Raw genomic sequence first — 24,691 nt, forward strand, 5'->3', positions numbered from 1 at the left:
GTTTTCCTGTGGTTATTTGGTGGCAGAGAAGCTTATGCTTACACTATGATCTCTATCTTGATCCTAGATCTGTAGTCATGTCCCCAGTTGGGATTTACAAAGACTGATAGCAGACATAGTCTATCTACAAATCATTTCAACGTGTACAAGTGCATCTTTTACAGGTAAACTGCAATAGTACATATTATCCTTTACAATAGGGGAGAATGTATAAATTAGGGGTTTGCACGAGTATATAGCTACAATGATGTACATATACTGGTACAAAAAGAAATACAGAGTATAGATGGAACCCAACCTTCAAGAATTTTCACCACTTCGAGGTAGCTGTTCCTAACAAGTGCATGTAATGAGTCACACATAGAAGTATCAGTTGACAAATCAACCGTCATGATATACAGTGAGCCTGAATGCTAGAAAGAGCTAATGTTTTACTGTCTAACACTTGTATTCCACACAGTCATCTTTCTTCATAGAGCTCAAACTATGTTACAAAAGGTAAATAAAATCGATTGGCCTTATTTTATAAATAATAAAACAAACAGAGATATTACTTGCCCATACCAAATCACAGGCAGAACTATGAAGTACGGTCTTCTAATTCTTAGTTTTATCCTGTCAAGCAGTTCACCTTGATTTATAAAATTACTCTTTTTAGAAATAAAGTTGCATAGAAGGGTGACTGTCCCAGAGCCACAAGGCAAATCAGCAGAATAGAAGTCAGAATGTATGACTGTCCTATAGTTTTACCTCTGGACAATATCATAGGCTTTATAACTTTACAGCTATGTAATCACTCAAACGGTGAATTGTGTTGCTGAAAAGCTAGCTATTCATCATTTGCCCGGATGAAGATATTCCAATATACCTATGGACTGATAGGACAACAGAATTAGGAGGTGGCTTTACACCCCTGAGAACTCAAGCTATTCAGGCCCAATCACACATGCTAATCTGTACCAGTGGACCCTTGTTCCAGTGTAGAACCATATTGTGGGGCCTTAAAGTGCACATGCTGCATATTAAGATCAACTTCAGATGGAAACTAATTCCATTACCAGAGTAGCAACGAGAAACCTCTGAAGGCAAGTGAAAACAAGGTTGCTTGAGAGAAGCATTATGAAGAGTTGTGGAAGCAAAGCTAAAAAACTTGGGCACAGGCAGGGAAAATATTACAAGACTTGCCAGAAATAAACAAGAATGGAGGAGCTTCATTGCTGTCCTAAGGGCCAGAAGTGTAATGGGAACATAATCTATCAGTTAACTGCAATGACACTGAACTAAACCTATAAAATGGCCAAATTTAGCTTATTATAAAAAGTCAAAGATAAACAATAAGAATGAGTAAATAGAATTCTGGTGGAAAAACACACATTTATTAAAAACATTGCAGAAAGGGTTCCTTGTTATAAAAGCTAGACATAAGTTATTCATGTGTTAGGCACTTTTATGAGAGTTTTGTTTGGCAACACTTAGATTTAGTAATCCATCAATTTTGAGAAAACTCATGACTGAAGCTTTGTCAAGAATGCTTTATTATCTGAACTTGACCATAACAGGATAATGCTTGTCAGATGTCTGTCTGTCTAGCACCAATAAAGACTAACTTATAAACATAATTTTTCTACAGATCAAAAGTGTATAGGCATAATGTCTATATCAAACGTTAACCTGCCCTTACCAGTGCTATTAGCATTGTCTTAGATTATTACAGCTCCAAGATTTTTAGATTTATGGGACTTAACTATCCACCATTTAAACAATCTTTTCTGCATTCCATTAAATTCAATTTCCCCTTCTAGTTGACATGCAGCAGCATAACAATTGCATGGGAATGTTTAGATATAAAAATGTCAAGTTAAAAGTAATAATATTTCTATTAGGTTGTCTTTAAAAGAACCTAAGTTTTGGCCCTGAACAAAATACTTGAGTATTATTACAATAGCATGAACATTAACAGAGTTCAAGTATTTCACACTTTTAAGCTACTGTAACACCCTTATAACACTATATTTAAAATACCATTTATTTCACTACTGATTGTTTTTATGCTTGCCAAGTAAGAAGTGCAAAAGGCAGTTGGGAATAAAGAACGTTGTACTTAATAATGTATGCTAACTGTTGTTTCATTCACTGGATGCATAAGCATCTATGGTGATGGAAAAGTTCTCAAGAGCCTTATGTAGGTTGTCCCTCTGAACTACTAGGACTACGTTATAGGCCCTTGTGTTACCAGGCTTTATTTTTTTAAAAAAACCTGGAATACTTAGGACCTTTCCTACTAGTTTTTGAGGTGGTTAAACTCAAGAGTGTCCTTTAAAGTATATTCAAGAAAAGAGGTGCCTATTAACATAAATAGCTTCTGAATCAGTACCACATACTAGACAGGGTCCTAAAACATCCAAAGTATTCACGGATAACGTCTGATTTGGAACTAAATTGGTGATCTCCATGCGGTCTTTGGTAGGATTGTTGTTTAGCCAGGCACTTATTACAGACTGGTTAGCCGTGTGAGACAGAACTGTAATACTTCTTCCACCTTAAAAACAAAACAAAACCACACAAACAAAATAGGTTAGCTTTAATTTTGATTTATTTAGTCTCTGTATTGAGGTAGCATATTAAGCATCCAACCAAAATATTGGGAATACCAATCTAAGGCTAAGTTCCAGATTGAATTGATTTGATGGGTTTAGTTGAGTCTCCAGGGCTATGTCTAGACTGCAAGCCTCTTTCGAAAGAGCCTCTTTCGAAAGCGACGAGGAGTCCTGTGGCACCTTATAGACTAACTGAAGTGTAGGAGCATAAGCTTTCGTGGGCAAAGACCCACTTCGTCAGATGCATGTCACATGCATCTGACGAAGTGGGTCTTTGCCCACGAAAGCTTATGCTCCTACACTTCAGTTAGTCTATAAGGTGCCACAGGACTCCTCGTCACTTTTGCAGATTCAGACTAACACGGCTACCCCTCTGATACCTCTTTCGAAAGATACTTTCGAAAGAGCCTCTTTCGAAAGAGAGCGTCTAGACTGCACGCGGAACTTTCGAAAGAGCAAGCCGCTTTTTCGAAAGAAAGCACCCAGTGAGTCTGGATGCTCTCTTTCGAAGAAGCCCTATTTACATTCAAGAACGCCTTCTTTCGAAAGAAGCACTTTCGAAAGAAGGCGTTCTTCCTCGTGAAATGAGGTTTACCGCCGTCGAAAGAAAAGCCGCGTTCTTTCGAATTAATTTCGAAAGAACGCGGCTGCAGTCTAGACGCAGGTGAAGTTTTTTCGGAAAAAGGCTACTTTTCCCGAAAAAACCCCTGAGTCTGGACACAGCCCAGGAGACCAAAAATATTTTGCATTACTTCTGTCAGTTAAGTAATGTATAGTAGTTAGTCTACAATGAGAAATGACTATACCATGTATTAGATACACTAACATTCACACCACATGCAAGCTGGACCTGTGCAAGTAGTTTGCTTAGACAGCATTTTTCTTTATTACTGTTTTAGGTTTGTCTTTAAGACAGTGATCCAAATCATCCCTCCAATCCTGTTCATTCTTTACAAATAATAAATATCAGGTTTTGGACTACTTCTCTCCATACCAAAACCAGAGTCAACAAGTTTCACACACTGGAATTATAATTTCATTACAAGATTAAAAATGAAGGAAGTCATGGACTGAGAAAAAAATAGTTGTTTGAAACTCAGGGTATGTAATTGGCAAACCTGATAAACTGACAAGCCAAGTGCAACTAGATTTATTATTTTAGTCTCCTAGTTACATCAGCTTTACCCTATAAAGACATCAATCGACACTTTGAGCAAGGGGAGTGAGGTTATGTCACAAGTAAATCTGAATATATTCCCTATGTTTAGCTACTCTAATGTGTTGTTTCTACAAGTTTCCATGTTGTAAGTATATTTTTTTCATGGAAGTAAAATTTTCCACTCAAAAAATTAGGACAAGCCTCAGAAGCGCGGGACTCCACCACCACTGCGGCTTTGCTCCCGGTGTCCCTGGTCTGCTGGAGACGGTCCTGCCGCTTTGCTCCCGGTGCCTCTGGTCTGCTGGGGACCGTCTCCAGCAGACCAGGGACACCCGGAGCAAAGCCGCAGCGGCGGCAGGGTCCTGCACCTCTGAGGCTTTGCCAGAGCAAAGTGCGCCGCCCCGCCCCCCCCCCACAGCAGACCAGGCTTTTGTTGTGGACCCTGGGGTAGAGCAGCTGGGGTGCTGCCAGGTTGGTCCTGCAGGGACCTACCTGGCAGCCCAGCTGTTCTGTCCCAGGCTCGAGATTCAGCCGCTGTTGAAACTGACCAGTGGCTGATTCCAGGAAGCTGGGGGCAGAGCAATTCTGCCTCCAGCTTCCTGTAGTCAGTCCCTGGTCAGTTTCAGCAGCAGTGGCTGAATCTGGAGCCAGTTCCGACTTACATACAAATTCAACTTAAGAACAAACCTATAGTCCCTATCTTGTACGTAACCCGGGGACTGCCTGTACTTGACTATTCATCATTTGCTTAATGAATATGCCACATGAATATTACCAGTCCTCCAAAAGCTTGCGAATGGATGTACTGGTCCCCGTATCAAAAAGGTTGGGAACCCCTGCTCTAAAGTATTTGCGCAATTAAGAGTTCCCTTAGTCATATTTTGGTTTCCTTATGTATGTCATTCTTGAAGTCTCCCTCAAAGATACACAGTTATATGGCATTTATTGCCCTTCCAAATCAATAATTCTATTATTTTTTTAAAGTCATCTGGATTTAGCTGTGAAAATTCTAGGTGCACCCCTTGAATATCTGTTGATGAGCACAGTCACATCAGATAGGAGGTAGTATTTAGGGAAACAAGTGAAACCACTGAAATTCTCCTCAAGAGAACCTGTACACTCTTCTCTTTCTAATAGGAGATCATATTTCCATCTTCAACAGCCTTTGATATAAATGAACAGAGCATGGAGTAGTGTCCTCAAGCCAATTACTTAATGAACTATAACTAGTCTGCATAATCTCAGCCTAAGATCTTAGCTTTCCTTACTTCAAAAATCCTTACCTTGATGGAAAAAAGATGGCTTTTCTGACACATCTGTAGAGGTATCCCAATGCCAAAGAGAGCCATCTTCAGAACATGTAAATAGGTGATCTGGGTTGGACGGATGGAAGTGCACTTCCCACACTACAAAAGTCAAGAAATTCAAGTTTATTACCCATGATTATATAAAAAACAATCTATATTACAATGATATCACAGAGTTTAATTTTCTGAGAAACAAACTACAAATCAAGGTATTCAGTGCAATTCCTCATTCAATGTACTGGAGATGAACGATCTCTAGAGCTTTTCAGTCTTAACTTAAAAAAAAAAAAAAAGTCCTCCAAACCAAAACACAAACAATAAAATATTTGTAATAAAAAGCCCACAAACCCTCACTTCTTTTGCAATCATTTCTCTGTCATTGTGGAGGTCTTGAACTTTGGGTGCATGTTCACCTTAGTCCCTCTTCCTCTCAGTGGCACATTGGCAGCTTAGTCTCCTGTGAGCTATAATACTTTGGTCTCATTTTGACTGTTGGATTTAATGTGTAGGTAGAGGGTTGTGTTGATACCATGACAGATACTGGAGGTTAGGCAAAATGATCTGAGGTCCCTCCCGACCTTAAAAGTTGAATCAGTCATGGAGTTTAACTGTCACTGTTCTAAATATCACTTCTGAGTACTTTAGTTGAAAGACTAAAAAAGTTTCTCCCTGGTTTATATCGTGCATTATGTATATCTAGTTTCACTGCTTCTCCTGTTTCACTGCGTCTCTTCTCTCCTCTGAAGTTGATCTACAAAGCTCCTAGAAAGATACTATCTAAAAGTGTAGACAGTACAAACAAAAAACCCCACAAATCAACCACACCCCACACAAAACCCAAGAAAGGAAAAAGGACAAGAAAATTAGAATGAATGCATTAACTCAGCTACATGTACTTCCTTAAGATTAAATGCTTTCCTCTGTTTACTTTAATGTTGAAGTTACCTGTGACCAGCCAGACCAAAATTTAGTTTGCTTAAAGAGCAATACATTTAAAAACCCAGTTGTATCAGAACAGACCACATTATGAACTTTTATGAAGCGTCACACAAGAAGTGTTGGAAAACAAATGCAAGATATAGTAGGACCTCAGTTTGCGCTAATGGGGGAAACCCAGGGCAAATTAATGAAAGACAGGATAGGACAGATGTAAGCAAGAAATAACATTACAATACTTGCATAATCTTTTATCATTATTGGGATCAATGGAAAGAGAAAGACCACCAGAGCCATGTTATCTAGACGGTACTCACTATAGCTCAGGTAGGGTTGTGAAAGACATACAACTTTTGGGTTCCTTCCTGAAAGAACCATACCTTACTATGGTAAAATCTGAAGCATAGTATTGTACTAACAGCCTAGTTGTATATTCAATATAATGGATATAAAGGGAACTTGTAGCATTTTTCCTGGCCTCTCACCCCATACAAATTAAGCAGTATAACAAATGTATATTTTCTCCATAAACTAAGTTGACAGTCATAAAAAGTAAAAAACCAAACAAAAAAAAAAAAAACAAACACACTTCAGTCCACTGAAAGTCAAAGGATACTCATAAATGTATGATACCTACTCATAAATGATGTAGGTGTTTTTGAAAAAAATGTACCCATATCTGAAGATATGCTGTTCTCGCCCCTGCATCACGCGGGCTCCTGGGCCCTGTTCCCCCTTTGTAGCATGCTGGGCTCTTCCTGCCCCCTTGCAGCACACTGGGCTCCCAACCCCCTCAACCGCTGCAGTGAGCTGGTACTCTCTGATCCTGGAACAGCAGGACTACAGACGCTGCCAGACCAGAGAGTCACAGTTTATAGGGGTGAAACCTGTACTATAATCCTGCTCTGTTCTCATGTGATTCCTATCAACTACGAATAGGTGTTAGACAAGCTAGAAGGACCACAAATAAGTAATTCTTATAGAAACACAGAGCAACGTACGTTCAAAGAAGTTATAAAATCCATTTTGACAAAAAATCAAAACCACAATCATCACTTTCTCAATTCTTTTTTTTGTTGGACTAGGCTTTTAGTTAGCCACAACAGACTGTAATAACTAGCTGCTGTTAGACAAAAAATAAGCCTAGAAGCAAACAGTTTGGATGAACAAAAATGTAGTAGGTACAATATAAAAAAAGCAATGTTAAAATCTTGTCCAAAAATATACAAAAACTTAAAGAGAGACCCAGTATCTGTTTCTCTTTAGATGCTTACTTTCAGCTTCATGAGCATTGAGCAGGGACACTGGCATGCTGCCTTGTCTAACATCCCAGATACTCAACATTCCATCTTGGCCACCTGTAGCTACAATATGCTGCTGGTTGGGATGTCTGTCAACACAGTGTAGTGGAATTCTGTCACCTGTCCTGTGAGCGGGGAAAAATAAAAGTAATTTTCCATTAAACAATTTTTTACTTCCAAAACACAACACTCTCGGATCACAATAAATTATGTGGGTTGTATAATTTCAAGTAACTTACTAAGTTTAGAACAATTTGACACACACTCCAACTTACTTATTGTACTTCTAATTAGACAAGCACCAGGTTTGTAACTTGTGGCTTATTACTGATCACCTACAAAAGTTTAATAAGGACTTCATTAGAAGTGTAAGGGTGCTTGGGGGTAAAAAAATATAGGTACACTTATATTTACAATGGGATGTTACAACTAAAATTAGGAATGCAAGTTTAACACAGGTTGCAAAGAGAGTCACTCACTCTCACACTTGGTAAGCCTGATTCCCCACTGACATCAGTGGAATTTTCATTAGGCCTAAATCTAAATTTCTTACCTACCTCATGAAACACAGAAAATTAATGTTCATAAAGCACTCTGAAGGCTAAATGTGCCAAATTTTAGACAGTGATAACCAGAAATACAGTTTATTCAAAATAGGGATGTTAAGATGTGGTTAACTTGCTACTCAAGCAATCAAAAATTCTATTGACTACTCAATTAGTTGATATGGGAAAACAGCACAGCTCAGTCCCAGATCATGCCAGGTCTGGGACCTACCTTCGCCACGGCTCTAAATTTTAAATGTAGTAAGAGCTGAGCTGCTTTGTAGCAGCAGCCCCTGTCTCCAAGGGGTCCCAGCATGCTCCAAGCCTCCTGTGCCCCCATCCCCGATGCTGCTGCCTCTAACAGAAGTGGAGTAGGACAGGTAGCACCACGGAAATGGTGCTGGGGGGAAACCAGCTTTTAAGCCAGCTCCTGCTTCCCTTCCCCTGCTTCCGCTTCCTGCCTCCGATACAGAGCAAGGGGTGGAGGAAACAAGTAGTCAACATGATTAACAGATAAACCTAGTTGACTACTTGATTACATGCCCAATTCAGACATGCAAGAAAAATTCTCTAAATGTAAACACTGCCATCTTCTAAGTTCCATTACAATATCTGAATTCATTTGTGTACCGTCTGTTATCAAGAAAGTATAGTTCAAGACATTTATAAGCAATAGACTTTGTTTTCTTGTTTAAAACTCATTTCCTGGAAAATCAAAGCTGAAAATAGAAAGCTTACAAGGAAAATATCTGAGATGGCTCATTTCTTTGCTGTCTGAAGTCCCATATTTTTAACTGTCCAATTGAATTTACTGTCAAAATCTCAGTTGTGCGAAGGAAGGTCACAGCATGGAGTGTACTGCTGTCTGCATTTTCTGCAAGAGGAAGGGAATAAGAAAAGATTGATTAGTCACATAGTTTTAAGCAAAGTGTTTGCACTATTATTATCTATTCTCTTTTTGCCTGTTAAAAACTTACCGACCTGCAGATTTAACTTAACTAGTTTTCAAAGAGTTTGTTCTTGAAACTCACTGCTAAGAACATTGTCTCCTTTTATTTTTAATTATTTTTCCAATATGCTCTAGCTATATCCTCTATGTTCACAATTTGTTTGTAGTGTTATACTTTCTCCCTAAGACTATCAAGAGAGTCATTTCCCTAAATTGAATTCCCTCCTACAAGTTTGTTCAAAACAAAAGTTATTGAAGGATTGTAAAATTAAATGTAAAATTTTATTGTTACTGACTTTATTTGTGGTTTATAAAAATTAAGTTATACCTGAATATACATAGGAAAAAATATAGATGCTCTACAGAACGTACAGTTCTCTGACAGTGAGGTGGTTAGTCTGTGCTTTCTAAATTGAGTTAGGGATGTTCAATTTAGATTAACTTATCGAACAGTCTATTTTCATCGACTATTCGATTAGCTGAGATGGGTGCCTCTGCCTTTGAAGCATAGCAACATTCCACTGGGGTTCTTGTACTTTTCAAAAGCAGAATCACAGCAGAACTGGCTAAAGTGGAGACTGCTTCAGTCCCCACTGTGGTTTTATCTCCCATGCCTCTCGCAGAGACGGTGCTGGGGGGAAAAAAAACAGCTTTTAAAGTGGCTCCCTCCAGCACTGGCTCCTGCTCTCCACCTTTGCTGCCTCTCTCTCATAGAGGTAGCAAGGTGGGGAAGCAACTAGTTGCCATCACTAGTCGACTATCCGATAAGCTTATGCTTATCGCCATACTCGCCATCACTAGTTGACTAGTCACTTACATCCCTAATTTGAGTTTTTTTAGAAGAATCAGAAGTGATTTTTTTTTCTTGCAAAGGTTTACTACAAGTGATTGACAAAAGGAAGTCAGTGTCTGTGGCCTGCTCCATTGCTTTGCAATAGGGTGTTTTTTTTTTTTTTTTTTAAATAAAGTGCTCTAATTTAGACTTATGCTACTTGGTCTCATTAACTTATTTTCTATATTGCACATACTTTGTTTTACACTGTGGTGAAATAATATATATGAAAAGCATGCTGGTCTCCTTTTTAGATGCTTTTGCATAGTGCTTGGTAATTCATACTTAAGAACACCTTCATTTAAATGAGTACTTAAACACGATAGCTATTTGGTTCAGGTAAGCTCGATAAGATTAAACAAAAATCCAAGAAATATTTGTATTTTTCTGCTTATGTGTTCAACTGAAAATAGAAAGAATGTTCTTTAAAAAAAGTGAACTAGATGACATTATGCATACTGCACAAACCCAGGAAAACCCAATTCCATTAAAACTTCAGCAAATACTGAACTACTAGAAGAATTTAGAACGCTTGCACCTTTTTAGCATTACTGAATATTGGTCTCAAGTATTTACATGGACTTCCCCTTCTAGCTTTGCTTTTGAAGATAGTAACTTCGTAGTCTATTTAATCAGAAGTAGAGATGCAATACCTACTTGAGCAAAATGCTACGTAAAATTCAATGTCCTTATTTATAATTAACTTATAATAGCAGTTAGCTCAGTTGCCCAATTACAGTTTTAATAAGCTCAACTTCTAGTCCATATTATTTAGTGAAATTTCAAAGCGAAATACACATTGAAGGCCTTTTTCTATAAAGAACCCCATCTTGAGACCATTCCAAAATATCCTCTCACTTCCCCACATCCACATCTCCTTTGTCCATACCAAAGAAGCATATGATGCTGGTTCACAGAGTGTCACTTAAGACAAGTTTCACAGACTAGCTCATACGCACAAATTTCCTTTAAAGAAAATCCTTCCTAGCACATCTTTTCTTTTTAACACATATTCTGTCCCTTCATTAAAAAGGCCAGGGAAATATTTTTTTTAAGATCCCCTGTTGTGCAGTAGATTTTAATACAAATATTGTCACACTAGGGGATGCTCCCTGCTTACTCAGCTCACCAACTCCTTGCTCTCTGGTCATGAAAACCCCGCTTGCTATGCTCGCCAATCCCCCACTTTCATGGCCAGAGAGCCTGATGACATCATCCTGTCATGTGGCAGGAAAAGCTTTTGTTTTTGTTTTTTGAGAGAGAGCGAGAGAGAGAGAGAGAGAGAGAGAGTATAGCACTCTGACTGCTTAGCATATGTTGAACATATCAGCTAAACAGAAAATCCTCCACCCTCCCCCGATTAGGAATGGAATGGTAAATAATCCTATATTGCAGCTGCTTTTTAACAGTAAGATTATTAAGTAGGCAGAATGTGCACGGAATTTATATGCACCAATATGGACATGTTGTGTCACACATCATTTCTGTATTGGAGAACACAAAATGCATTCCGTACACGGACCATAAAACATTAGAAGGAACATTGCCTGAGAAGTAAAGAAAAGTTACCTAACCTCTTCCTACACACATGTATCTGAAAATCTGTTAGATATTTAAGTGAGGGACTGATCCAGTATTATTATTACAGAAAAATTAGAGAAAAAATATTTTTCAGTTTACTTCATATATTTCACCTCTTATGAGGATTGTTTCTTCTGTACAAATAAGGGTGTCCCACAAACAGAGAAAACCGCAGAACCACAAAAAAATTGCAAGAGAACTGAAGGACCAATGTAATACCAGAAGCTAACAAAACAAAATTACAAAAATTGGAATTTGTCCAGAACAAAGAAAAACCATCTCTGAAAGAAGAATGGGTTCATACTGACCACTTATGGTCAAGATCTTGATAATTATGTTTCAAAAGGAAATATTTTTAAATATATTTTAAAGAACTGACAAATAATGCAAGACTGCAGAAGCTGGGAAAAAAGCATGCGTGCAGGTAGTTCTAAGCCTGAATTTTTTGCATTGATTAAATGCAGTGTAAAATAGCAAATATTCTAGATCCAGTGTATTGCTCATTACAGATTCTATTGAGACATTCAGAACAATTCTGAAGTTACTAGCTATTTCTTTTTTTGTTGGTCATTTTGTGAGTACAGATAAATTCTTTAGACCCCATTTGTTAAAAAGTGGTTATTAGCCTTACCTATAGTTCTCACAGCCTCCTTGTGGTCAGCTCTGAAAAGATTTATTCGACCATCTTCTCCAACAGTGACAATTTCTGGATTGTTGCAGATGACCCCTGTACATGAAGCTCCACCACAGAAAGGGATATCCGGATCCACATGATAATGAGCCCTCTCCCATCGTTGATTAATAGATAAAGTCTAAGCAGTAAATAAAGAGACTGTATCAACAGTGCTAATTAACAATCCTGCAACAGCGTTAGAAACCAAAGCTTTTGAAATATGTAAAGAAGTTAGATCAGAAACTAGTTCTGAAATAAACAAAGCACACTGCATTATTTCAAGAGTCATTCACATCATTACAGATCAGAGGATAGCTTTCCTTTTTAATCACCAATGCATAGAGTCCTGTGCAGATAGACATTTCTATCAGCAGATGTGAATATCCATGGACAGACACAGTGATCTTTCAGTGCTCTATTCTTAAGAGTCAGTGTGACCAATAGACAGGAACATTATCTCACAGTGTTAAAAAGGGGTAACTGGGTAATTGTGTAACTGTTGATACAGAGCCATCAGTGTGGAGTGACAGCTAGCTCCCCGGGAGCAAGGCAGGAGTCTGCGTGTAATCATTAATGGTAATCGATAGTCCAGGCCTATCAGTTAACCATGTAAACAATTATACAGTTACATCCCTATATCAGACTATTCTACACATTTTTTAAAAAATAACCTAATTCCTGATTTACTGAATTTAGAACTTATTGAGTTTAGAGATATTAAATGTTGATTAATCAACTAATCAAGTAGCTGATGGAGTTCCCATCAACTGCTCAATTAGTCGATAACAGGGGGCACTTGCAATCCCGCTGCGCCTCTCCCTTTAAATGTAGAAGAGCCGCAAGTGGCTCTTGTACATTTCAGAGAGGCATGCAACAGTAGGGATGCCTCTGCCTCCCCTGCTACTCCGTGGAGACAGTGCTGGGGCCATCTGGCTTTAGGAGGGGGGAGAAGCAACTAGTCGAGTGACTACTTGACTATCTGATAAGCTTATGTATATCGGGTAGTTGACTAGTCACTTATATCCCTAATTGAGTTCAGCTGCGTTATGTTTTGATAGTTCTGAAAAGTCATGCATTTGAGAGCCCCAAAAAAACTTGTACTAGAAGCAACAGTAACTGAAACCAAGAGAAAGTTATGTCCACAACAAATTATTTACCTGATTATTTTGATGGTGACGGAAAATTGTTACACTTCCTGTTGATGAAGCAACTACAATTCTCTCCTGGTCAAAAAACTAAAGAGAAATATCTTAAGCTTGTTACACAGTTTGAGCACATTATCACAGAAGCATTACTATGTGAATCTGTGAGTCTTACTGGTTGCTAGATAATTTCAGAATGTACATATAAATTTCCAAACATAATTTTTTTGTATTTAGACAATATCCCCCTAGCAGACATTAGTTGATTCTCAATATTCTGATATCCTACTGATACATTTTCTAACAAAGTGAAAGGAAAAAAAAAAAACAGCTACTGGATATAACTATTTTACCTGCATGTCCATAACATCACCATGGTGTCTGATATCGCACAGCAACTGTGGTTCTCCTTGATACTCCCCACTGGTGCCCACATTTCCAAAGTCTCCAACAGACCAAATTGAGATCTTGTTTTCCTGTATGACAAGAGTAGTGAAACAAGCTTATTTTAAGACACACTTGCCATAAAAGTCAGTTGAGACAAGATGGCAGAGGTAGAATGTTGTGCTACAAAAATATTGTCAGAAAGAAAAGCTGGTCCAATAAAATATATTACTTCATTCATGTCTAATAGCCTGAGACCAACAAAGCTACAGCTACAATAGAAACAATAAGTCAACTCAATTTTCTCTCTTCCTAAAGAGACTAACAAACTATTACATTTTGATAGAGATAGATTAAATATACAAGAAAATTAATATTCCATATTTGGTGTGTATTTACACAGCATATTAATCTCGAAAAATGCTAAGCATTAATAAAATCTACATCACCAAATGCAGCCAGTTCCAAGGAGGAGAGAGCCAGTCCACACCACACACGGAAGAGGAGGAAATTTTGGTCATTAAGCCAGGCAAACGAAACACACACAGAGACTGTGCAGCAAGGAGCTTCAGCCTTCACGATGAGAAACTAGGAGCTTAGCTGTTAAGATCTCACACAATTAGCTACATAGCGCTCAGCTTATTTAACTGAGAAAGCTGAAAGCCCGTGTACCACCGGTAGGATATGAAAATACAGAAAACCACGCCAACCCCGTGGCAGGGAGGAGGGAGGCGGCTCCGGGCACCGCTCAGAGAAGAGGGGTCCGGGGCACCGCTGCAACACGAGGCGCAGCAAGGGGCAAACGCGGCCTCGCCCGGCACCCCCCGCTGATGACACTTGTTACAAACGCGCCGCCCCCCACAAACGCTGAGCAGCGGCCCACCCGGGAGCCCCTGGCAGCGCGGAGCGAGACGCGCTCTAATAACGGCTCGAGCCCACGGGCAGGGGCGCGACAGCAGCGCGGGGGCGGATTTAGAGGCTCCACGGGCCGGTACCTCGTTGTCCCAGGAGCCGGTAGCGAAGAGCTCGGGGGGCTGCAGGGCGGCAGCGGGCACCGGCCGCCAGCGCGTCTTACTGATCTTCTGGGACACGAATTTGGCGGAAAAATCCTCCATGCTGGCGGCGGCAACGAAAGGGACAAGCGCCACCGAGAAGCACAAACTTCGTCCGCAGCCCCGATAGGCTCCCGCTGCCGTCACCCCGCCTCTTCCGCCCAAGCTCTCCCCGATTGGCTGAAGCCTCCCGGCAGACGGCAAGAGAGGAGGTACAAATCTCTGTGGCAGCAACTACGCTCAGAGGTGGGCGGGACATGACGGGAGTAAATGGAACCTTGCCTGGGGCGGGGACTGCACTGTACGCCTGCCTGTTTCCTAGGCCAGCTTCGTGCTCATAGGTCATTTTGCATTTAACCCATATGGTTCCTCCAAACCCTAAGGCTGTGTCTACAGTGGCATGATCTTGCACCAAAGCACACACTTTTGCATAAATACATGCTGCCTGTCCACACTGGTGGGGAGTTCTTGTGCTAGAACACTGAGTTCTAATGTGTGAACTCAGTGCTTCTTGTGCAAGAACTATGATGCTCTTGCTCAGGAATAAGCCCTCTTGTGCAACTGTTCTTGCGCAAGAGGCCCGTGTAGACAGGCAACATGAATTTCTTGCGCAAGAAAGCCCTATGGTTAAAATGGCCATCAGAGCTTTCTTGAACAAGAGAGCGTCTACGCTGGCACGGATGCTTTTGCGCAAAAGCACATCTCTTGCGCAAAGGCACATGCCAGTGTAGACGCTCTCTTGCACAAATGCTTTTAACGCAAGAACTCTTGCATTAAAGAGTATTTCTGCAAGATCATGCCAATGTAGACACAGCCTAACAGAGCTTCACAAAAATCTCAAACAGGATCCTGCTGACCACATTTACGGTGTAGCATGCCAACTCTGGACCTGCAGATTAGCCATTAATACCACAGGTGAAAGTGGACTAGTACCGTATACTACTAAGAAAGTAACCACCTGTTGGGATTTGTACTTAGCTGACATTGATGCTTTTAGGTCTATTACTGACATAGTAGGGAGGGGGGAGATGAGATGGTGGGAGCAAAAAAAAGCAACTACCCTAGAGCCCAAGCAAAATACAGGACTATGTAGCACTTTAAAGACTAACAAGATGGTCTTTAAAGTGCTACATAGTCCTGTATTTTGCTTCAGCTACACCAGACTAATATGGCTACATTTCTATTACTACCCTAGAGCCCAGAAATTTAAAAGGGCCAGGTGTCCTTTGAGGATGAGAATTGAGAGGTCAGAAATAGAGCGATCACTGAAGTGTTCAACCAGAGGTGATAAGGCATTTTTGTATTTTATCATTTTCCTGTGTGAGTTTGAGAGCATAATGTTTGTATGTTTTGAGTCACATAGTTCATTCACTGGATGAGGTATATCGTATGTTGTAATAGGCATATGTAGGATCCCTATATCTTGAAAGATGTGTTGTGTGGAAAGTTGATCACTGTAGTAGTAGAGATATGTGTCTAGGTTTTGCAGCTGTAATTCTGGCAGGCTCTGGTGCCACTTTGAGCTGATATTTACAAAAACAATGAGAAATCCTGTGGCACTTTAAAGACAAACAGATTTATTTGGGCATAAGCTTTTATGGGCAAAAACACTCTGCCCAAATAAATCTGTTAATCTTTAAGATGCCACCGGACTTCTTATTGATTTTAAGTTGGTGTGTCCTAGTGTAGGGGGAGCTTATTTTTTATGATGATCTCAGAAAGGTTGGGAAGTTGTTTGAAGGCCAGGAGTGGAAGTTCTGGAAATATAGCTTTTAGGATGGAGGTCCCCCATTGAGTATGGGTTGTAATTGTCTGAAGATACCAGGTATGGGTTCCAAGGTGAGGTGGTAGGTATTGGTCACTGTAGCAGTGGAGATATGTCAACAACATGTACTCCCCTCTTTTTGTCCTATAACTGCAGAGCAGTTAACAGGCCACTCTGCCTTGAATTATACTTTATTTTGTGACACTGACAGACCAGTCAGTCTGTTTACGACCCGTAAGAACTTAACAGAAGACACTAGTGTCAAATAGATGTATTCGACTAGCAATAATCAATTCATTTATTTATAGTAACAGAAATCAAAGGTAGGGCATTCATCTGTATTTACATGTATATCTTGTCAGAAGTTTAACAATATAAACAAATTAGCTTGTAGATACTATTTTGCAAGCTAGCAGTTCATTCCATCACTGCTCTGATCCTGAATGATGAACTTTGGAAGTCACTTGTCTGTATATTGATCTTCTAATCACTTGTATTTCTCTTCTTTCTTTTTCCTTTAATGATTAAATCTATTTTTAGAACCTTTAGTTTGGTGCAGCTGCACCACTGTTAGGTCTGTAGCATATCCATAGCCCTGACTCATAGCTCAGTCTAATGTTAATTTGGTATTTCCTAATTTTGCAGTTAATTTAATGTAGATTTTTGTAGGCCATTTAAAAGCAGAAATCCTATGTTGCCCTAGGGTTGGATGGAGTTTTAAACTATACTCCCTAATGTTATCTAAATTAAATATCTTAAAGGAATGAGTTGATATGTTGCTAGATGCAATCACTCTCATAGCCCCCACATTTCCACTCCACAGTTCACCGTTGTCACTTTCCCAGTTCCCAATTTAGGGAGTCTGTTGTCATTTTGGGGGCGAATTTAACTGCTTGGAACAAGGGCTATAAGCCTTAATTAAATGTCAAACCAGTATAAATTCTCAGACAAAAAGTACGTTAAGATGCAGTAAAGGCTGGGAACATGCATTGGTAACTTAAGAGAAGAAAAAAAATTAGAAGACCTGTAATAATCACAAAAACAAGCATTATAAACTCTTGAAATTCAGAGAAACCCAAACATGTTAAAATACAAAAATGCAATGTAGGCACCCAACCAACCTTTACTCGGCCCTGTAATGACAGCATGCAATAATCATATAGTTATGATGGTATTTGAATGTCTGATGTCCCAGACGAGATTAAATTAACTTCTGTTGAAACCTTAATTTGTTTTCTTTTACATATTTTCCCCCTTGTGGTATCACTACAAAACAGCCTTAAAGTTCTTTTCTGAAAATTTCCTTAGTTTTTTTTAATCATATATAAACACTAAACTTTCTATTGACAAGTAATACTGGTTACTCTAATACATAATTTACAATTGAATTACAATGAAAAATGTGTTATCTGGCACTATGCTAACTGGAAAACTTTAACTGCCCCCAGCAACAATACCACTTCAGGCACGTGCACCTGACTCCTGCCTGTCCAGCCAGCCGTTGCAGGGCTTCTGACAACCTGCGCTGCCAACTGACATCATCAGCAGGTGCCTCCTTCCCTCTCAGCCTGCCTCAAGCTGTCAGGAGCTAGATGTGTCAGTGGGGCAGGGTGATACATTTTGTTATCCGGCATATTCACACTGGCAACCCGCATTCTCCACATGTGCTGGATAACAAAGCTTTCACTGTACTTGCTTAGAGGTCTGTGTTAGTGACATCTATGTTATGTAAAGGGAGAGCCTATTCCTTGAGGCCCATTGTATGTGTGTGCACTTTAAGATGTCCCGAATGCACCTGCCTCAGTTGTTGTGCAGACAAGATAGCAATGCCATGTGAAGTCTTTCAAGTACTGATATCTAAGCTAGCATGCAGCCATAGAATCTTTAAAGGTCAGTGACAAGTGGACCAAGTAGTCTAGCAATGAGATACAGGCAGTCCCCGACTTACGTCGGATCCGCAGTTACGAACGAGGCTGCCCCGAGTACACGGACTGCGGGACCTTGCGGTCCTGCCGCCCGTGTACTCTGGGGCTTTCTCTGCGTCTCCCTGGTCTGCAGACCAGGAAGACGCAGAGCAAAGCCGCGGAGGGGCTCGGGCAGCGGGGCAGCCCAGGCACGCCTGGGATGCCCTGCTGGCCGAGCCCCCCCGCCCCGCGGCTATGCAAAGCCTCGGGGAAGCTGGCAGCGGACTTGGGGACGCTTGCGGTTCTTAAGTTGATTCTGTATGTAAGTCAGAACTGGCAGTCAGTTTCAGCAGCGGCTGAATCTGGACGCCAGTTCCGACTTACATACAGATTCAACTTAAGAACAAACCTACAGTCCCTATCTTGTACGTAACCGGGGACTGCCTGTACTCTGTCATGTATTTAACTGTCCTCAAAACACTGACTCATTACAATCAATAGAATGACACAGATTAGCTGTACAGCAAGGGTGGGCAATAATTTTTGATGGGGAGGCCACTTCAAAATTTTAGTAAGTAATCAAGGGTTGCACTTTTCTATAGAGGGGGTGCGGTTCTGGGATGGAAATTGAGTGCAGAAGGAAACTTGGGGCAGGAGACTGGGATGTAAAAGGTCTGGGGTCTGAGAGGGAATTTGGGAGGAGGGGGTTGTGACCTGGGGCAAGGGATTGGGGTGCAGGATCTGGGAGGGGGTATGGATGCAGGTCAGGTTTCTGGCTAGGGAAGGGCGTAGGAGAGGGTGCAGGTTCTGGGAAGGAATTGTAACCTGGGGTGAGAGACAGGAGGGTGTAGAGCATTTGGTGACCTGGTGCAGGATTCTGGCCTGAAGGACAAGTGTAGGAAAGGGTGCAGAATCCGGGAGGGAATTGGAACGTGGATGGAGGTGGGGTGCCTATGCAGCTCCCAGCCAGCAGCACTTTCAGGCAGGGATACAGCCCCTGACCACTCAAAGCTCCATGTGGCTCTATGCGCTGCAGAGGGAAGCTTCATGTGCTGCCCCCCAGCAAATCAGTTTCCAGCCAATCGGAGCAGAGAAATGTTGCTGGAGGCAGAGGCAACATGAGAAGCCTCCTTCTCCCTTTCCTACTCCTGCAGTGCAGAGAGCCAGAGGGAGCAATCAGCTGCATTGAGCAGAGGTGTTCCGTATCACGGGGTGGGCCACAGGCCACATTAAAAGGTTTTGTGGTTTTATCCAGCCTGCAGGCCATATCTTGCCAGTTCCTGCTATATAATCATAGTAATTACACAGCAATCAATAATGTCCCAAGGTACACATTTGCCCCCTAGGCATGGTACATATAATACTGACCTACAAGCATATATAACTTTTGCATTCTTGGACTCCACCGAGACTTAGTTTTATCCGGTTTTTTCAAGGACACTGCAGAAAATGATCATGTTTGTCACTCATCTACTGCCAGGATGGAAGTCACAGAAAAAGCTGTAAACTCCACCTTCGCTGTCACAGTCCATTTAATAACTATGGGCCAGCCCCAGAACCACAGCACTTCTGCACATTCTGGAGGAGCCTGGCATTAGGTTCAAACTTCACATCTCTGCCCTTGCCTGTATAACAGATTGGCCTGAACAAAGCCCCAAATGTCAAACACTCCAGTCTTTGCTGGAGTGAAGAGTGGGGTTGTACCCGCTGCTCCCCCCTAACCCCGACTGCCTGTCCCAGCCTCTCCCTATGCAGGCCTCACACATCCTCCCGTGCAGTGAATACGTGAGCAGCAGCTAAAATCACGAGGCAGCGAGAACGCTGCGACACCTCCTCCCGACGCCCCCCTCAGCGAAGCTATTCAACCCCCTCCCCATGGCGTTCCCTTGCCCTTCTACGGGTGCGCATGCGCAGAGCAAGCGGGTGGCGGCCGTTGAGAATGTCGGGCGCGCGGGGCGGTGGGCGCGCGGCCCCTCCCCCTGGCGGGCGCGCGGCTGGAGGAGAGGAGGCGGCGCCTGGGTCGGCGCTAGAGGTTGTGTCGTTCCTAGGCAAGCTCTTGTGCGCAGTCGCGGCGCTGAAGGCGGCTCTGTACCTGCTCCGCAGAGTGTGTCTGGCCATGGCCTGGAAGTCGGGAGGCTCCAGCCACTCCGAGCTCATCCACAACTTACGCAGTGAGTCTGCGGCTGGCCAGGCGAGGGAGGGGCCGCGGCGTGTACAGCTCGAACCCCCCTCCTCGGCCGTTACCGGCCCCAAGCACGTCACGTTGCCTCCTGGGCTGGGAAGAGACCAACTGTCACTGAGCGGGCGGGGCGGGGCGCGCTGGCGAGGGACCCGGCTCTTGTGGGCGCGGGGCCGCAGCCGCGTCTGTGTGTTGAAGGGGGAAGGGAGGGACCTGCCCCGCCCTGGGGGCCCGCCGCTGCTGTTGGCGATGCGGCGGTGGCTCAGGCTCGACCCGAGCTGCTGCCGTGCGGCGGCTGTTGTCACCCCGCCTGCCCCGCGTCCCCTCCTCTCCGCCCCTTGCGTGGGGCGACGCGTGGCCGGGGCTGGGAGCCCGGTGAGAGCCCACAGCGGGTCGGGGGTCCCGGCCCCGGCGAGGCTGCGGCTCCCGACCGAGCCCCGGCGGCGCGAGCCGTTGGTGAGCGCGGCTGGGAGCGTTGAACGGCCCGAGGCCGTTGCGGGGGGCGGCACTTGAGCGTGTCGCGGCCTCTTTGTATCAGTGTCGCCGGCCGCTTTCTGGCGCGTGGCTTGCAGCGGCCGTTGCTGGAATCCCGTGGGCACGGGCCGGGCTGGGGAGAAGCGGGGGAGGTGGCCGCGATGCGCAAGTGACATCCAGGGCAACGTGCTGGGAGGACTCCAGCTCCTTCCTCCCCACGGGGCGCTCGGCTCGGCTGGTGTCTCGGGCTGGAGAAGCTCGTCCAGGTTACCGGCTCCTGTGGAAAGTGCTGTGTGGCGGCTGATGTCACCCCGCCTTCCACAGCCCGGCTGAAGTGCAGTTTTCCCTCCCCCTTTTCCCAGGGCTTGCCCTGTTTCTGTGTTGGGTGCGGCTTGGGCCTGATGCCCACAGCTAGCAGTGTTCTGCTATGGCCTGCAGCCCGGAGGGAAACGAGGACTGGTTTGCGCGTGTGATCCAAATTGAGAGGGGTAGGATTAAGTTCCACCATCTTTCATATTAGTCTTTGGCTGGTCGGATCATTTGTAGCGTCCCACTGCTGGAAGGATAAATAATCTCTTTTCTCCCAGTGTCCCCATAACATTTGGAGGAGGCAAGGTGCAGCTTGCAAGAAGGACTTACCTTTTCTGTGAACTGCATTAATAGTTTACCTCCAGTATTTTTACCTCACAAATTGCAATTCTGAGTTCTGGAAGGGTTGATGTTTCTTAATCACTCTACTTGTTTCTTGGGGAGGAAATGTTTTTTTTTTTTTGGCAATCTTTCCTAGCTCCTTTATTTGAAAGCTTTTTCCTATGGGTATCTCAGTGTTTACCTTTGTCATTGTTCACAGCTAGGCAGAATTTATATTTTTCATAGATAACTAATACCTTTGATAAAAACATTGAAGTTTTAAAAAAAGTAAATATTCGGTTATGGGAAATTATGGGGGTTGTCAGACTATAAATATTTAATGACAGTAGAAGTTTAGATTTAAAAGGTTAGTTTGGTAACCATTAAAGCAAAATCCAAAGTAAAAAATATGCAAAGTAAATATTCTTAAATCAAACTCTAATAAGCTGTCAAGCAGTATTTCTCTTGGTTTCCGTCGTTGGAAACTTTAATTATTATTGCTGATTTTAGTAAGCATCATTTTACCATACACAAACTGACATTTACTGATAAAAATCTAATCCTTCCAAATCCACTCATACCTTACCCATGCTGCAGCAGAGCATATGCTGTGATTATTTTCAGTTTGATACTGATTTCTGAACTCTGGATAAAGCCTGTGAAACTAGCTGAATTAGGAAGATGAGGCACCCAGTTGTCGAGGCACTGGAGCTGTCTCTTCCACTGATGCAGGAAGCTAGCATTCAGTTTATTAACATTTGGAAGACGCTCTTCAATAATAATTGCTTAAAATGTTTTAAAATGAATTTTGGGTCCTCAAGTGCTGATTGTATAAAGCTCCTCACTTGTCTGGGAAGGCTTTCAGAGAGAAATGTGGACTTTTTCAAGCCTTAAAACAATTTAAAAACATGTATGCTTCTTTAGGGTTTACTGCTCTGAGAATCTGAAAGTGAAATTGCTTTCATTGCTTTGCTTGGTCTAAGATGAGAGAAATGCAAAAATGTCAAAGAGCATAAAAAGTTAAAATGAATTTTTAAACTTCTGATTTGAAGAAGTTTAAATCTCTTCCTATACAGGCAGTCCCCGGGTTACGTACAAGATAGGGACTGTAGGTTTGTTCTTAAGTTGAATCTGTATGTAAGTCGGAACTGGCGTCCAGATTCAGCCACTGCTGAAACTGACCGCCAGTTCTGACTTACATACAGATTCAACTTAAGAACCCCAAGTCAGCTGCTGCTGAAACTGATCAGCTGCTGATTCCAGGAATCCCGGGGCAGAACAACTGTACCTCAGGCTTCCTGTAGTCAGCGCTGGTCAGTTTCAGCAGCGGCTGACTTGGGGACGCCTGGGGCAGAGCAGCTGGGGTGCTGCTGGGTTGCTCCAGTAGTGCTGCTCCTCGGCGCTACTGGACCAACCCAGCAGCACCCCATCTGCTCTGCCCCAGGCGTCCTGATTCAGCCGCTGCTGAAACTGACCAGCAGCGGCTGAATCAGGACGCCTGGGGCAGAGCAGCTGGGGTGCTGCCAGGTTGGTCCAGTAGTGCCCAGAGCGGTGGTGCAGGACCAACTGGCAGCGCCCCAGCTGCTCTGCCCCAGGGTCCACAACAAAAGCCTGGTCTGCTGGGGGGGGGCACACTACCTGCGGCCCCCCCCCCCAAAAGACCAGGGACAGAGGGAGCAAAGCCGCAGCGGCGGGGTGCCGCGCCTTTGAGGCTTTGCTCTGGTGCGGGACCCGCCGCCGCTGCGGCTTTGCTCCCGGTGCCCCTGGTCTGCTGGAGACGGTCCCCAGCAGACCAGGGGCACCGGGAGCAGCTTTTCTCTCCCCGGAGGTCGAGGTGGCTGACCGCTGCCTGCGAGCTCCGGGGCGAGAGAGCCCCGTTCGTAAGTGCGGATCCAACGTAAGTCGGATCCGCGTAAGTCGGGGACTGCCTGTATATAAAAAAGTTTTTCTTGCTGGACAACAAAATGTTCCTGCCGGGTGACAGAGTGATGTCGTCAGCATCAACAGGCTCTGTCAGCGAAATGAATGCGTCTGGGGGTGGGGGGAAAGGGGTTAGGCAAGGGTAGTGATCAGGGGGCACAGCCTGCTAGTAGTAATATAAAAATACACATGCTGTAAAGAAATTAAAATTGTACTTTTATTTTCAGTGCTTTTATTAAGACACTATTTAAGTGGTGTTAAATATATTTATAGAAAATCTGAATTATATAGTTGTTAATTTATTCAAAGCTATTATCTTCTGTGAGGATTGTGCCATTGACTTAAGTGTTTCTGTGCTCTTCCAGATATCAGAGTGGAGCCAACTTCAGGTCTGGGGTCGGAAATTCTGAATAAGAATTAAAATAATTCTTAATATTTTGACCTAGCATAGAAAAAAAAAGATTTAAAAATCTGCAGAGTCATGTAGAGTTTAATTCCATTATACACATTTTATTAATAGAAATCACTTAGGTTTATTTTTCTGATTTGCAGTACAGGAAAATGTGCATCCTGCATGCAAGAAAGGGTTCTAGACTTTGCTTCAAAATCAACATTTGGGAAGGAAATCAGCTGTGCATTGTATGTTTTTAAATTGTATTATTTTATTTTTATAAATTTGTAACCAGTACTCACGTATCTGTTAAGGGACAGAATGGCAAAACACAAATGAAACAATATATTTTATGAGTCAATTGTGTGTGTTTGTGTATGTATATAATCCTAGGATAAATAAAAAGAGAAAAAAAATTCTGCCAGGCTAGTGTGTAGTAGCTGAGTTAGTTCTTAATTGCTTTTTTAGAGTTAAATGTTAGAAGATGCTGTTAGCATGAGTAAATATGACATTTGTGTAATTTTATTCACTTATGAGCTTGTATGCTCAATTGTAACCTTAACTATAGAACTGTCATTGTTTCATAATGGTATTAATCATTTATTTTAGTAAATCAGTCCTTAGATTTTTGCTTTGTGTTCTTGCACACTGAATCTGGCTAGAATTTCTTCTGAGGTCTGTCACACTGAATATGTGTCTTCACAGTAGCTTGCAGGTGTTATTTGTAGCACAGGTAAACATTCATTTGCTAGCTCTGCTTGAGCTAGCATACTAAAACCAGCAATGTGATCATGGTGGTTTGGGCTGGTTTTCCAAATATATACCCAAGGTGTTGGGCAGGATCATACATGGGTGGTTAGCTTCATATGCAAATCACACTTCCCAGCTGGTTTGTAGACCTATCCAGTAGTTTAATACTTTAGACGGTACAGACTGAATGAGGAGGGCTCCAGATTTCTGTTTCATATTC

At 42.5% G+C, this 24,691-nt stretch overlaps 2 protein-coding genes across 5 annotated transcripts in view; one reads left to right on the forward strand and one right to left on the reverse strand.

The window, feature by feature from the left end:
- Positions 1-1,354: 1,354 nt before the first annotated feature.
- NUP43 (nucleoporin 43) lies at positions 1,355-14,629 on the reverse strand. Its single transcript, XM_075924420.1, has 8 exons — positions 14,402-14,629; positions 13,376-13,498; positions 13,038-13,115; positions 11,839-12,019; positions 8,584-8,719; positions 7,274-7,425; positions 5,040-5,162; positions 1,355-2,539 (listed from the first exon to the last, which is right to left on the reverse strand). The coding sequence occupies exons 1-8, from the start codon at positions 14,519-14,521 to the stop codon at positions 2,328-2,330; spliced, it is 1,125 nt and encodes a 374-aa protein (XP_075780535.1). The 5' UTR covers positions 14,522-14,629; the 3' UTR covers positions 1,355-2,327.
- A 5,431-nt stretch (positions 14,630-20,060) lies between these two features.
- Positions 20,061-24,691, forward strand: part of PCMT1 (protein-L-isoaspartate (D-aspartate) O-methyltransferase) — a 61,605-nt gene continuing 56,974 nt past the window's right edge. The window contains exon 1 of one of the 4 annotated variants that reach the window (XM_075924424.1): positions 20,061-20,298. In XM_075924424.1, the coding sequence (XP_075780539.1) occupies positions 20,067-20,298 (232 nt within the window). In that variant the 5' untranslated portion in view covers positions 20,061-20,066. Of the gene's footprint in view, positions 20,299-20,787; positions 21,269-24,691 lie in introns of those variants that run through there. The other 3 variants (XR_012902720.1, XM_075924425.1, XM_075924426.1) reach the window with 3 other exon arrangements.

Source organism: Pelodiscus sinensis, chromosome 3 (assembly GCF_049634645.1).
Source record: "Pelodiscus sinensis isolate JC-2024 chromosome 3, ASM4963464v1, whole genome shotgun sequence".
Classification (NCBI taxonomy): Eukaryota; Metazoa; Chordata; order Testudines; family Trionychidae; genus Pelodiscus; species Pelodiscus sinensis.

Bases quoted from the DNA above. Each gene is read 5' to 3' on its own strand.
- NUP43 (XM_075924420.1), bottom strand. From the start codon at position 14,521: ATGGAGGATTTTTCCGCCAAATTCGTGTCCCAGAAGATCAGTAAGACG. The intron at 8,720-11,838 runs GTAAGGCTAATA...TTCCTCTTGCAG, and splicing joins GGAGGCTGTGAGAACTATAG to AAAATGCAGACAGCAGTACA. The intron at 5,163-7,273 runs GTAAGCATCTAA...TGACTTTTGTAG, and splicing joins CAATGCTCATGAAGCTGAAA to TGTGGGAAGTGCACTTCCAT.